The 15,453-nt window shown below is 42.0% G+C and overlaps 1 protein-coding gene across 1 annotated transcript; it reads left to right on the top strand.

Moving 5' to 3' along the window:
- Window positions 1-665: 665 nt before the first annotated feature.
- On the top strand, window positions 666-14,718 carry LOC139479723 (pancreatic triacylglycerol lipase-like). The gene is made up of 9 exons (XM_071262576.1): window positions 666-749; window positions 1,755-2,212; window positions 3,911-4,142; window positions 5,162-5,380; window positions 8,268-8,371; window positions 8,871-9,000; window positions 12,007-12,121; window positions 13,459-13,638; window positions 14,457-14,718. Exons 1-9 carry the CDS (start codon window positions 710-712, stop codon window positions 14,536-14,538), a joined length of 1,560 nt encoding a protein of 519 aa, XP_071118677.1. The 5' UTR covers window positions 666-709; the 3' UTR covers window positions 14,539-14,718.
- The last annotated feature ends 735 nt before the right edge of the window (window positions 14,719-15,453 follow it).

Raw genomic sequence — 15,453 nt, 5'->3', positions numbered from 1 at the left:
GTCTAATAGATGGTCTAGATTGTATGGATTCCGTCACAAAGCCAGTAACTGTTGTTCGGAATACCCCCTGTTAAACATTTCGAGGTTACATGATTAGAAAACACATTCAGAATGTCACTTTCGTGATCTGGTAAGCGGCGCTCCAATTGGTCGGATGAACGGTCGTACTGACCTGACCTGTAATGGATTGTCCTCATATCTTTTGTTTAGTGGTAAAGAGATCTGATTTTAATGAGACTGATCCATCTACTGAAACTGTCACAACACTAGTGAAGATGCTGCATGGAATAATCCCTACCATCTGTAACAAATCTGGAACCGAAATTTGAAAGATATCTTCAAAAATGTGTCCGCATCGGGGATCAATCGGTATTGATAGCCACAAATGTACGTTGTATTTGGTGAAGTCCTAATGTCAATCATCGTACTTGATTAATTAGTTTACCATGTTTTGTTTTGCATTCCATAAATTATTATGCTGACCGTTTGAAATTTTATGTGACCGTGTTGGTGCGGTATCTCGAGGTACTTACTAATCCAGGTTATCTTATCAGCTTGAGGCACGGGGCGACAAGGGTTTCTTCAGTGGCTATATATACTTTTATCTGCTATCATACAGAAGTGAAACATGCACACGTATAAGGACGCAGATCACGTGACCTGTGATTACAGACCAGGCTCTGTGTTGTGTGATACTGACCTGTGCGCTATGCGGTGTGTTGTCTTACTACAACTCGCGACATCTGCAGGTAGGCGTGTACAGAATGTCGTCACCTAATCAGAGGAAATACTAGGCTAGCAGATGGCGCATTCAAAATTGTTTATACTCTATAAAATTTAAGACATTCATAATATAGCTTAAGACTGAGTTAGTCAGTGAGTTTGGTTTAGCGCTGCTTTCAACAATATTCCAGTTATATCACGGCGTGTCAGATTAATTAGGGAGAAAAGCCAAAAGTGATGAAGGGCTCAGATGTTTGGTGAAAAACCACGAGCATGGATATGGTGCTGACAAACCTAGAAACATATTCGGTCTCTGGTCTAGCCAAGGGACGCAACTCTGCACAGCTGATTGCGGCGCCTTAGACGATAAGGGCAAGAACATGTAAACATCTTTCCAGTAGCTATATAATATTTTTGTTAAAACGGTTGACGAAAGTATGGATCTGGTAATTAGATTTGATTTCATGAAACATTTTCCATTAAAATCACATTAATAAATTTATTCACTACATTTTCAATACATCGGCGATAGAAAGCATGTGGTCTAGGTTCCATGACACAGAATCAGCCTGGTTGCTGATGGTGGTGGACACCCATTCATGAACTAAACAAGGGAGCAAGCAAAGCGTCCAGAAGATTTCACATTAAATCAGAAGTTGATCAAACTGTCGGGCATAAGAAAGCATACACTTGAAAACTCACATTTCACTCTGCTCATTTCTGTGAAATTACAAACCCCGTACGCCTTGTGACGTCATGTGGACGTCATCTGTTGTGGAATACTTATTGATATGATGCACGTAATATCACCTATAATACCTGTATGAAACATGGGTGTATACTTTCTTCTGCCCGACAGTTTTTCAACTGCCATTGTGACCATCTGATTTAATGTGAAATCTTCTGGACGCTTTGGTCCCTCGCGATCAAACTGTTCCAACTGGAGCCAAACCATCATCTAATAGGCACCAAAAGATGTCTAGACATATTCCTATTTCTTATTCCTATATAATCTATATGCAATCTTTCAGTCGTTTTAAGAGTGGCGGCATCACTGCCTCCATCCACAGCAGTCGGAAGAACCGCTCCGACACAGACAGCAACTTCACCACAGACAACCGCTTCGACACAGACAACCATTTCGACACAGACAACCACTTCAACACCAACAACTACAACAACCCCAGACCCACGCACGAATACAACAGTATGTTACCCGCATGTTGGCTGCTTCGACAACATTCCGCCATTTAACATCGCGGAGTTGGCGCTTCCTGTAGCACCGGAAGTAATTGGGACTGGTTTTTGGTTGTACACGCGCGCAAGTTCTGGTAACGGCGACCACGATAATCTCAACTTCACCGACCACAACAGTATCACCGGATCAAAGTTTGAACATACGAAGCTGACGAAAATTATAATTCACGGTTACAAAAGAGGCGGGAATTCATCATGGGTACAAAACTGCAAAGATGCTTTTTTACGACAGGTAACGGTAACATCATACATAATACATGTACAAGCATATATATGTGTATTCGTGTAAGGAAGTACAGAAAATAAGCTCATGATCTCAATTACCAATTGTCTGGTCCAGACTCGATTATTTACAGACCATCGTCATATGGCTGAAATATTGCTGAGTGCGGCGTTAAACAACAAATGAACAAACAAACAAAACTAAAAATATACTCAACAACAAAAGTTCCTGTGACACCAATATTTTAGTGTATATTTTTCAAAGAAGTAAAGTTTGGTTTTCAATATTGTAGTACATGTATGGAATCAAGTCACAAAAGCGCAGAAAAGCATGCATTCCATGCAAACGTGGACTTTTATGCAAGCCCCATGCATTTCACTACCCAAGAATGGATATAAAAACATGTGCGTTAACGGGATTCCATATTCATTGTTTAGCATCAGGCTGACAACAACCACTCAGAAAAACAACAATTTACGCAATTATTCAACATTACGAAATGCCACGCCTGTCCGAAAATGAGCGTCTGCGAGCCATTGGTATGCTTGAAGCAGGATCGACAGAAGCAGAAACACCATTTGGTGTTTGTGGCAACGTTGGCAACAGACGAATGCAGTCAGAGACCATACTCGGAGTGTCCAATAATCGACAAGGCAACTGGATTCGAACATCACACGAAATAGATTCCAGCCAGCAACATTGACTGCAAGAAGCATCCCTGGCCTTCGACGAATATCTTCAAAATCCGTGCGTCGCCGCCTCAGATTTGCAGGGATTGTCACCAGAAGACCCGCCAGACGGCCCATTTTGACAGGAAACCACCGTCAAGCAAGTCTACAGTGGTGCAGACAGCGTCTACGCTGGACGGCCATGCAGTAGGGACAAGTTCTACTCACTGACGAGTCTCGTTTTCACCTCAGCGATGGACGGATTCGAGTGTACCGACGTCGAGGTGAACGTTACGTCAATCATTGTGTCATGGAAGAAGATCGGTTCGGGGGCGGCTGTGTTATGGTATGGGGTGGGATTACAGCAAGACACAGGACCTGTTTGATAGTGGTAGAGAGAAATCTCAATGGACAGCGAAACCTTTCAACGTGACAACGCCGGCCTCATATTGCTCAACTTGTTCAGGGTTCCCTTCAACAAAACAACGTGAATGTCATCCCCTGGCCGACTCGCTCCCCTGATCTCTCACCAATCGAGCACATGTGGGATGAGATGGATCGGCGCCTTCGACGTCAACCACGTGTCCCACAGAAACTCCAGGAACTTGAAACATGCTCCGGCAGATATGGACAGATATCCCACAGGACTTTGTGCGACGCCTGGTCCATTCCATGAGACGAAGATGTGTTGCTTGCATCGCAACCAGAGGTGGACACACACGCTATTGATTTGTAAATTGACATTTTGGCATGTTCATGTCTTTGTTTATGTAATTACGCATTTTCTGAAGTCAGTATGGCAAATTAAACCATTTGAACACTTACAGGAGTCTTTCATCTGTTGCAAACCGAAATTGTTTCAGATTTGATAAAAAACATAACTTTGCATTAAATCTTTTTCAATGTCACAGGAACTTTTGTTGTTCAGTATAACATGAAACATTTTCAATCTGTTAAGTCCTTTTAAAGGAAATATTGTATTAAGTGGCCAGTTCACATCATCAATGATTAAACTACATACAGACGTATCTTCATTTAGGGCGATATCAATGTCATCATTGTCGACTGGAGACGAGGTGCAGTTGCGGGTGATTACAACCAGGCTGTTGCCAACACACGATTGGTTGGAATACAACTTAGATTCATCGTTGACATGCTAATAGAGGCGGGGCTTAAGACGAAGGACGTGCATCTGATTGGTCATAATTTAGGTGCTCATATAGCGGGCTATACCGGCTGGCTGATGAGGGGTAACATAGCAAGGATAAGCGGTAAGAAGCTGATACGAGGGTTGAATGATACGAGTGAGTGAGTTTGGTTTTACGCCGCTTTTAGCAATATTCCAGAAATATCACGGCGGGGGACACCAGAAATGGGCTTCACACATTGTACCCATGTCGGGAATCGAACCTGGGTCTTCGGCGTAACGAGCGAACGCTTTAACCACTAGGCAACCCGACCGCCCCTTGAATGATACGAAATGATAATGAAATCGTTTATTGTGGATATCACAAGATAACATAGCGGTTTATCCACAAAACCTTGAGGCAAGTAAACAAATCATTTCGCTGAGGCAAGTCAGTAAAATAGGTGTGGTGAAATGGGGTTTAACGTCGCGTCCAAGATTATTGCACTTATATAGCGACTCGCATGTACGTGTGTGTGTTTGTGTGGCGGCTTGTACTAGTCCGGACTGATGCCGATTTATAGTGCTAGCACACTGAGATACCATGACGCAGTTTAACATGAATACCCCTCTCAGACACAGTATACTGACTCCGAGCCGACCAGTCCTTGTTTTAGCCCCTTAATGCCGAGCGCCAATCAGGGTAAAAACAAGTACCATCTTTCAACGTCTTTTGGTATGACGCGGTGGGGGATCGAACCCCCGACCTTCCGCTCTCCAGGCGGACGCTCTACCACTAGACCACGGAGGCGGTGGTCAGTAAAATAAGCGCGGCATGTGACATTTGGAAATAGACAAACTTGAAGCAATGTCCACAAGGGAAGTTTCATTATATAAGGCTTGGGACCACACGATACACAATTTTCCGATTAACAAACATTTTTTTCTTAATTGCACAGAACAGACGTGCCAAATAAACACGGCTGTTAACAAAAAGTCGGAAAATAATCCAAGAGTGGCAAAATAATTAAAAAATATAATATTGTAACATTTATACATTAACCGCTACATTTTTTTAAAATCTCGTATCCTATAAACATGCTCTAGATATTATGTTGAGTGATATAGATGTACATATAAATGGTAACATTTTGATTTATATAGGATTGGATCCCGCCGGACCAAATTATGACCATGCAACTCATGTTCTGAAGCTGGACAAGACCGACGCCATGTTTGTTGACGTCTCCCATACAAATGACGGCTTCTTGGGTCAGGAATTAGCTTCTGGTGACGTGGATTTCTATGTGAATGGCGGGAAGGCACAACCCGGATGTCCGACCACAGCACCGGCTGCACTGGGTCCGCTGTTGACAGACAAAGGTACTTTTGTTTATGAAATAAACGACGAGTGAGAGTTGTTTATCGTACCATAAAACGCTGCAGGGAGAATAAACATGAGAAGCTGCGCAGTGTTTTATTGTACGATAAAAAATTTCCCACTCGTCGTTTATTTCTTATATGAGAAAACCTTATGTACAGCCTCTTTAAGAACGTTGATTATTTGTACAGCTTTAAAAATATTTCCCCAAATTTCAATAATGATGACATCCTGAATAGAATCCAACCTCGGAAATGTCGGACAAGTCCATTTTACGAACAGGTGGGTTAAGTTTGGTATTGACCGCATTTTTTACAATCCTCACGTAGATTATCTGACGGTATATTTTCTCCAAATACCGATTGTCATATCTCCCCCACGTTTGGATGCGATCGTTCGGCCAGTGGGTTACCTGCGTAGCCCAGCTTCATTTACGGCGAACGACTCACTAGACTATTCACTCTCGACCTTTTGTCCTGACACCGATTGTCATATTTTCCTCGCTTTTGGATACGATCGTTCGGCCAGTGTGTTTATCTGCGTAGCCAAGCTAAATCTACGGCGAACAACTTACTAGACACTTCCCTCAAAACAATAACGTCGTCGAGGAAATGACATCATCATGTTACGAGGGCATATTCGAATCTCCAGAAATGACGTCATGATAGATATACACTTTTAAACCAATGTAGCTGATTAAACTAACGTGTGCTGACTCCTATCTAGGACACAGTCTTGATGGTGCAAAGGGTAAATGTGAAGTGCAGATTTGAATTAAGAAAGAGGGCAAGAGTTTGAATGATCCAATCAGCGTTGATTTAATCAGGCCACACAAAACTGTGCTAGCCCAACCTATCCATCCTTAACTGAACTTGAATGAAACAAACTATAGAGCTAATTATAGACCCAACTCTTCAACTCTTCAACCTTCTGTTCCTGACTCGTTCCCGCTTTTGGAAAGGTGTGAGCAACCTGGGAATCCATCGTGCAATGGCTGAATGGGGGCGACCAGGAATGGCAGCTGTTTCCACAGATGTCCGACCACACTTGAACTTGCGATGCTAGTGTTTAACAACGTCATATGAGTGGGCATCTTCCCCATAAGTTGCTTTCATTTCATCGAAAGTTTCTTTTGGTGTGCAACCTTTGAAATATGAAAACCTAATCACTGCTCGGTATTCTACTGGCTCCATTGTCACACCCTGCTTGATCTTTACACCTGTGAAAATGGTAAGATTAATAGTTCGGTGCTGCAAATTCAGACATAACCCATAGATACATGTATCATTACACATGTGAAATTTCAACCAAATATGATAACCCTAAGTGGTTTAGGGGAAATCTTTAATGAACACCTCTCGTAGGTTTCTGGCAACTCTGCAAAGCTGATTGCGGTGCCTTGGGCGACCGGGCCACCCGTGCCCCCCATTTGTTTAGTATGATGTATAATGTGTATGATACAGACCACAACAGGAAATTACAGTTATTTATAACCCCAATATGTTTTCATATGCAGTTCAATGTTAAATTATTCTTGCGCTTAAGTATTTAGTGATATACTGAGGAGCAGACAAACGTACACCGAGTTTGTATTCTATGTAATTGAAAATTGAAATAACTGTTGTTAAATTTAAATGTGTCTATTTAACCATTACTCATTCCTGCAACTGTTTGTGAAAAATAATCTATGGTTTGGTTATTTTATCTTAAAATATTGGTTCAATGAAAACTGGGATAAGAAAAGAGTTTTCAAACACATGCCTCCTACCACGTTTGAAATGTAAATTTGTGCCGAATTAGGCAAATTATTGATTTTCAAAGACAAGATGTCAAAGACACTCATCAGCAGTTGTGTATTATGCAAGAATAGTTTTTTTTTAAAGTTTTGAATCAAATTACATTTTATTAAAAAACCACGCGGGCGCCAGTACAATTCAGGTTTTCGATATGATATCGCTAACTTAAGATATTTTTAAAAGAAAAAAAATTATATGATATGAGCTGAAAGGTAAACACGTCGACTTCCTGTTGGTAGGCAGGAGTACGCTGATCACTGTGTCGGATTAACGAGTCTGATTCATGAGTGATTTCGGTAATTCGTTTGAAATTAGCTGTGTCGGAGTCGGAGTGCGAGACTTTCGGATTAACGGGTCTAAATAGCACTCATTTAATCGGTTCCCATCATTAGTGTCGGATAAAGCCGATTGTCGGATTAACGAGTGTCGGATTAACGAGACTTGACTGTGGTTTGTTTTGCTCCTTGGTTTATTTGGAATGGGCTTAATGGGTCATTTATTGAACGTGTTGGAGAAGTTGATGAAAGCAACATATTTTGAGTGAGTGAGTATGGTTTTAAGCCGCTTTTAGCAATATTCCAGCAATATCACGGCGGGGGACACCAGAAATGGGCTTCAAACATTGTACCCATGTCGGGAATCGAACCCGGGTCTTCGGCGTGATGAGCGAACGTTTTAACCACTAGGCTACCCGACCGCCCCCTTTTTTTATTTATTTTTTGTATGAAAGGAGAGTGTCCGATAAACACTTGTCGCAGTTGTAATGCGAGTCACTGAAGACCTACAATGCTAATTAAATTATTTTTTTTATTACAAAGCATAATCTAGCATAATCTATTTATGAGTATCTCAATTACATAACAACAATGTCTAAAAGGTCCTATGGCACACAACACTCCTTGGACCAAGACTGGGAACCGACATCAGTCACCAGTCCACAAAAATAGGTCTTGTTTCGCGAAGTTGAAATAACGTTCACCTTTCAATAATCTAGTCCAAATACCTCAAGCCCAGGTGACGAAAGTTCGGTCTCAAAAACATAAAGACCAATGCTATTTATTAGGGAAACAAGATCGTATCCTTCATGTTTCAGACGGAAACAACACATTAGGTTGCAGCAGCGGCCGAGCCACTGACTACTACATAGAGTCCATCCACACGTCCTGTCCGTTCACAGCCTATCCCTGCACGGACTATGTACCTACATATACTTTATCCTTCGATAGACACAGATATTCATAATTATATAACTATATAGATGTTCTAAACTGTCTGTACCCAAATTGTCTTATTTCGTTTTCTCTATGAGCTAAGGTAGATATTTCGTTTTTCGAATTCCCACTTTTAGTTGTTTTCGTGTGAACAATGTTCTTCCGCCAGAAGGCACCTGAGCATTTGATCCTGATTAATTGTCAGTGTTTAAAGAGTTCTAAAGCTGAATTTTGAACTGATGTTGAGTCCGAGAAAGTGTTTAATGAATAAATGGCTGTTTTGAATCACAAACTTTTCTTCACAATAGATGCATTAAATGTATGATTTTATAATAAATAAGTATGTTGCATGCACGCATCGGTTCAAATCTTGTGTAAAACATAAATGAAATATTACCTTTATATTTCACACGGTTATTTTAAGTATTCCACAGAAACGTACACTTTCACGTTTAAGTTTTCGAAAATTGCCCATACTGTTGCAGAGCAGCTTTAAAAACGGCCACTGTCTGACGTGCGGAAGTCGAGGTTGCACACAATATGGCTATTATGCGGATCAGTTTTCTGGTCGTGGCAGCATGTTCCTTGACACTGGTGGCACGTGTCCGTTCTGTGGTGAGTTTATTTAAAAAATACACGGCGACTGGGAGTTGTTTATCGTTCAATAAAACCTTGCAAGGAGAGTAAACCATGAGGGGCGCAGTGTTTTAATGTACGGTAAACAACGAGTCCTTTATTTCTTATATGAGATATCAACATTTTGTTCAGCCACTTGACTGACTCCCCGAATAGAATCCGAACAAGGCGATGTCGGACAAGACCATTGTATGAACAGGGGCGTTAAGTTTGGCATTTCACAACGTTTACGTCGATTATCTGTACCTTTTCTCCTGCGACCGTTCGGCAATTGCGTTTATCTACACTGCTCAGCTACCTCAACACACTACACACTTCCCTCTAAAAAAAAGTTTAATTTACGACGTCATCAAGCTGCGAGCGCATGTTCGAATCTGCAGAGATGACGTCATGGTAGAACAATGTTTTATCGTAAAATAAACCACGCTTCATTTTTCATTGTTCGTTGCTATTTATGGCGAAGCTATTTTATATATTCCGAGGTAACACGTCACGTGGTACTGGCGGTTCATCTCCGCTCTGTGGTGAGTTTATATTTCACAAAAACACACAACTAGACACTGGCACTGGCACGTCTCTGTTCTGTGCTTAGTTCATTGTCCGTGGCAACAAGTAACTAGACACCGGTGGCACGTCTTCATTCTGTGGCGAGTTCACTGTCCGTGGTAACACGTAACTAGACACTAGTGGAACGTCTCTGTTCTGAGGTGAGTTCATTGTCAGTGGTAACACGTAACTAGACACTGGTGGTACGTCTTCATTCTGTGGTGAGTTCATTGTCAGTGGTAACATGTAACTAGACACTAGTGGAACGTCTCTGTTCTGTGGCGAGTTCATTGTCCGTGGTAACACGTAACTAGACACTAGTGGAACGTCTCCATTCAGTGGTGAGTTCATTGTCCGTGGTAACATGTAACTAGACACTAGTGGAACGTCTCTGTTCCGAGGTGAGTTCATTGTCCGTGGTAACACGTAACTAGACATCAGTGGCACGTCTTCATTCTGTGGCGAATTCACTGTCCGTGGTAACACGTAACTAGACACTGGTGGTACGTCTTCATTCTGTGGTGAGTTCATTGTCAGTGGTAACACGTAACTAGACACTAGTGGAACGTCTCTGTTCTGTGGCGAGTTCATTGTCCATGGTAACACGTAACTAGACACTAGTGGAACGTCTCCATTCAGTGGTGAGTTCATTGTCCGTGGTAACATGTAACTAGACACTAGTGGAACGTCTCTGTTCCGAGGTGAGTTCATTGTCCGTGGTAACACGTAACTAGACATCAGTGGCACGTCTTCATTCTGTGGCGAATTCACTGTCCGTGGTAACACGTAACTAGACACTGGTGGTACGTCTTCATTCTGTGGTGAGTTCATTGTCAGTGGTAACACGTAACTAGACACTAGTGGAACGTCTCTGTTCTGTGGCGAGTTCATTGTCCGTGGTAACACGTAACTAGACACTAGTGGAACGTCTCCATTCAGTGGTGAGTTCATTGTCCGTGGTAACATGTAACTAGACACTAGTGGAACGTCTCTGTTCCGAGGTGAGTTCATTGTCCGTGGTAACACGTAACTAGACATCAGTGGCACGTCTTCATTCTGTGGCGAATTCACTGTCCGTGGTAACACGTAACTAGACACTAGTGGAACGTCTCCATTCAGTGGTGAGTTCATTGTCCCTGGTAACACGTAACTAGACACTAGTGGCACGTCTCTGTTTTGTGGTGAGTTCAATGTCCGTGGTAACATGTAACTGGACACTAGTAGCACGTCTCTGTTCTGTGGTGAGTTTCTTGTCCATGGTAACACATAATTAGACACTTGTGGTATTGTTAGTTGAAGTTTAACCAGAACCATCAGTAAATAACCACAAACGATCAGTGAATAACTAACACATTATATTGAAACACACATGAGTAGGATTGCTCACTAATGTCTGAGTGTGTCCCAGCTGAATGTATACATCGAAGAACATATGAGTGAGTGTAATTCAACACCATTTGTTACCAGTGGTTATATGTGGTTAAACCCTGTAGGTACCGGCCGTGGTCCGTGGAAGCATAGACACAGCTTTGTTTTGGAGGTGAGGTGAAATGGGGTTTAACGTCGCGTCCAAGATTAGTGCACTTATATAGCGACGTGCATGTACGTGTGCCTGTTTGTGTGGCTGCTTGTACTAGTCCGGACTGATGCCGATTTATAGCGCTAGCTCACTGAGATACCATACCACAGTTTAACATGAATACCCCACACAGACACAGTATACTGACTCCGATTCCTTGTTTTAGCCCCTTAATGCCGAGCGCCAGACAGGCTAACAACAAGTACCATCTTTTTAAAGTCTTTTGGTATGACGCGGTCGGGGATCGAACCGCGGACCTTCCGTTCTCCGGGCGGACGCTCTACCACTAGACCACGGAGGCGGTCGGCTTTGTTGTGGAAGGGACACGAGTAGTTGAGACTCTGCAACTCCTTTGACTGTCAACAGCAGACCCGCGCTCGTTTAACGGAACTCCATGATGGGAACTCGTGAAACCCATTGTTTGATAACCTAGCTTTATCATATAATGGGTAGGTTTCTCGGCAGGATAAAGCCAACGGATAAAAACGATATCCGTTGGGGTCATATGCGGATAGAGATGCAAATATCAAAGGTCAAGTGTTTCAGTGTTTACAAACAAACATGGCGTCGCCCTTGTCATCGCTAGACCGAGTCAGATTTAACCATCGGGAATCTGGATAAATTAAAGGGATAATTGATATCATAATCAAAAGAACAGTCTAATATACTAAAAATCAGTGTCTAACTGTGATGTAGCTAAAGCATTTTATAACTTTTGGCAACTTTGGAGATATTTTTGATTGATTGCCTTACTGTATTTACTTTACTTTATTTTGCTTTACTGTTTAAGTATGTGATCTGATATAGTCAGAGGCGTTAAGGTAACGATTGCTGTCTTCACCATGCACTGTGTACAACAGGTTTTCACTACGGTGTGGAACTGACGGCCGCGGACGACGTGACGGAGACACAGGGCCAACTAATGCTCAATCTGTTCGGCCAATGGGGAACCAGCGGGCTCATCGCAGTCACGGGGTAACCACCATATCATGTCGCATACACGATGCACAGTATTACTTATTAAATGTGGCGACTCTGAAACATCTTTGACGTCACGGACTGGACAATCTTGCTGTGAAAGTCGATCTTCCTTCACGCCCATGATTCACTCACCCGGACATGGGTTTATCCTGATGATTTCAGCAGGAACGTTACCGTGCGGATTAACGAGGTCAATATGATATTGATCTTCATAATTCACTAGGCTATGGATGTCCATTTGGTCCATTCAAAGCACCGCAGTCTGCTCTGCGATTTATATTTGTCGTCACTCTGCTTAAATTTTACTACAAATTGCAAGAGCTAAGGGCGTCTGAAATATATTCACAGAGGTGTCTCTATTGAAACAATGGCCTGTGTATTGCGTCTATAGTGGTGCGTCTTTGAAGGTTTCCGTATTTTCTGTCTGTATTACATCGGCGAATGACCGTTTTAGGCCACGTGGATTTCTTGAAACACGTTAGTTAGTCAGTCTCAGAGTATGTGAACTATATTTACCTCATACTGATGCTACCAAAACAAGATGTAATATTACAGGGCCATTTTTCTTCCGTCAGCAACCCATGCAACCAAGGCGAGTGTGCTTGTCGTAAGAGGCGACTAACGGGATCGGGTGGTCAGGCTTGCTGACTTGGTTGATGCATGTCATCGTATCCCAATTGCTTGGATCGATGCTCATGATGTCAATCACTGGATTGTCTGGTCCAGACTCGATTATTTACAGACCGCCGTCATATAGGTGGAATATTGCTGAGTGCGGCTTTAAACAAAAACAAAAAACAAACCGACAAACACGTCATTTGACCACTATAATAAAAGTGTTCCATCATAATTATTATTTCACTTTCAATGGCGTCTGAAGGGTGTATAACACATTTGTTGAACACCTGGTGTCGTCATCACTGACTTTCAGTCGTCCATTCATAGAATTTCAACAGCCATTTGCCCTTTACAAACAGTGGAATCAGTTCCAGCAGAATATCTAGGCTGGTTATTCTCTTGCAAGGGGCACGGGTGGCCCAGTCGCCTAAGGCGCCGCGATTCGCTGTGCAGAGTTGCGTCCCTTGGGCACGCCAGAAACCTATGATTGTGGGTTCGAATCCCGGTTAGCCCCGATTAAGTTTCTAGGTTTGTCAGCATCATACTCGTGCTTGTAGGTTCCACCGAAGTGGTAAACGTCTGAGACCTGCATCACTTCGGGCTTTCCTCCCACATTAAGCTGACACGCCGCGATATGACTGGAATACTGTTAAAATCGGCGTTAAACCCAACTCACTCACTCACTCTTGCATTGACAATTTTCATTGTTAAAGGGACGGCACGTTGAGCCCAAAAGCAACGATGCTGCATGTAGCTGTCTCAAAGAATGAGATAGGGGACGTCACCGCTCTGGAGGTTAAATACGTCAAACATTCAGGTTTCTGGTTCACGAATGGAGAGGATACCTTTGAACTCAGCAAAGTAAAGGTTACTTCCGGTGAAAATGGATACACGTAAGTATTTTAACATACAATCGTTAGATTTGTGAGTGCATACGCGAGAAAATGGAATCTTGGGGCGTCACTGGGTTAGAGCGTTTTCCCATCACTTTGAATTCCCATGTTCAATTCTCCACATGGGAATAATGTTTGAAACCCATGTTTGTGTTCCCTCTGTTAAAAGCGGCGTCAAATCCCAACTAGCCCACTCACACAGTTTTCTGCAATTGTATGTAGTCTTTATATAAGCTGAGTAAGGCAAGCTACGAGTTAAACATTTCATTTGTCGATAAGAATTGGAAGGCCGAGCTTAAAAGGAACGTTAACTGTTCGCTATTTGCGGAGGTATGGATAAATATGCTGTTCAGACAGAAGTAATGTGACGTCATAATGATATGACGTCAGTGTTTATAGAATATATGACGTCTTCTCCCAACTAGCCCACTCACACATTTTTCTGCAATTGTATGTAGTCTTTATATAAGCGGAGTAAGGCAAGCTACGAGTTAAACATTTCATTTGTCGATAAGAATTGGAAGGCCGAGCTTAAAAGGAACGTTAACTGTTCGCTATTTGCGGAGGTATGGATAAATATGCTGTTCAGACAGAAGTAATGTGGCGTCATAATGATATGACGTCAGTTTTTATAAAATATATGACGTCTTCTATGGTTAATGATGTCACATATCGATTACGAAACGTCCGAATTATAGATTAATTTCAGATACGTGGGCTGGTACATAAATTAATACACCTTTCTTCTTTATCCGGAATGAACTTCGATGTCTTTAAGACAGATAATCCTCAGTTCACAATACGTTTTTCTTCTTCAGGTACCTTTTTTGTCTTAAAGGACACACGCTTCCCGACAAGGCGCTGATTAAGACGGACGTCACACACAAGGCCACATGCTGATTTTGGTCAAATACTTGTAGGACGGTGTAATAAACATGAATGTCTGACTTTCACTGCCACAACAAGTAGTTACTTGCTTTGGGAATATCTACATCAAACCTTATACAAGACCATGCAACGTATTGATGCATTATGTGAATACATAACGAAAACCATTACCAAAAATCTTGGAGTATCACATCCCAAAGTGTTTGTGAATAAAGATTAATAAGACACCATGTCTTGGACAGAACCCTGCGGCGCCAAACTGCTAGAAGCGGCATCAAGAAACCACGAGAAATGTCCACTTATGTGCTGTGTAAGAGACATGTCTCATGAATATTTATCTGATTGCTTTAATTTCTGTCTCGTATCTGTCTCTGTAGAGTTGGAGTGTGACCTAGGCCACACACACAAACACTTATCACCCAGGCGTTGTTCAATTATCTTGCTTGTAGGTTGCCGTGTGATGTTAGCGTGGAAACCGTCACCGTATGTTCAGACCAGAGTACTATCATATGTCAGACATCCGCCAACAACAGAGAGGTCACACAATAAATACATATTTGTTAGTCATAACCGCTAATTCAGGTTTCTTTGTGAATTGGTCTTTGTAGTGATTTTATGCAGAATGAACATATCTAACCAGAGGAATATTTCCAGAAGAAGCTTTCACCCAACTAAACAAGGTTCTTTGAAAGGTAAAACCGTCGAACCCAATGAATAATAATATCTTGGGTAATGTACGTTAAGGTTTGGACAACAGAATTAAAGTTGATGTGAATACATGTAAAAGATCTTTAAGAAGTATAATTTAGGATGGACCGAGTAGATAAATAGTGCCCAAACAGGTTACAATAATATGTGATTCGTAGAAAATTATTAGACAGACATACATTCTAATGGCATTCGGCCCATTTACGTACATTAATGTTC

The sequence above is a fragment of the Haliotis cracherodii genome, unplaced genomic scaffold (assembly GCF_022045235.1).
Source record: "Haliotis cracherodii isolate W230 unplaced genomic scaffold, xgHalCrac1.p SCAF_4, whole genome shotgun sequence".
Classification (NCBI taxonomy): Eukaryota; Metazoa; Mollusca; class Gastropoda; order Lepetellida; family Haliotidae; genus Haliotis; species Haliotis cracherodii.
This window is presented reverse-complemented; position numbering and strand designations above follow the sequence as displayed.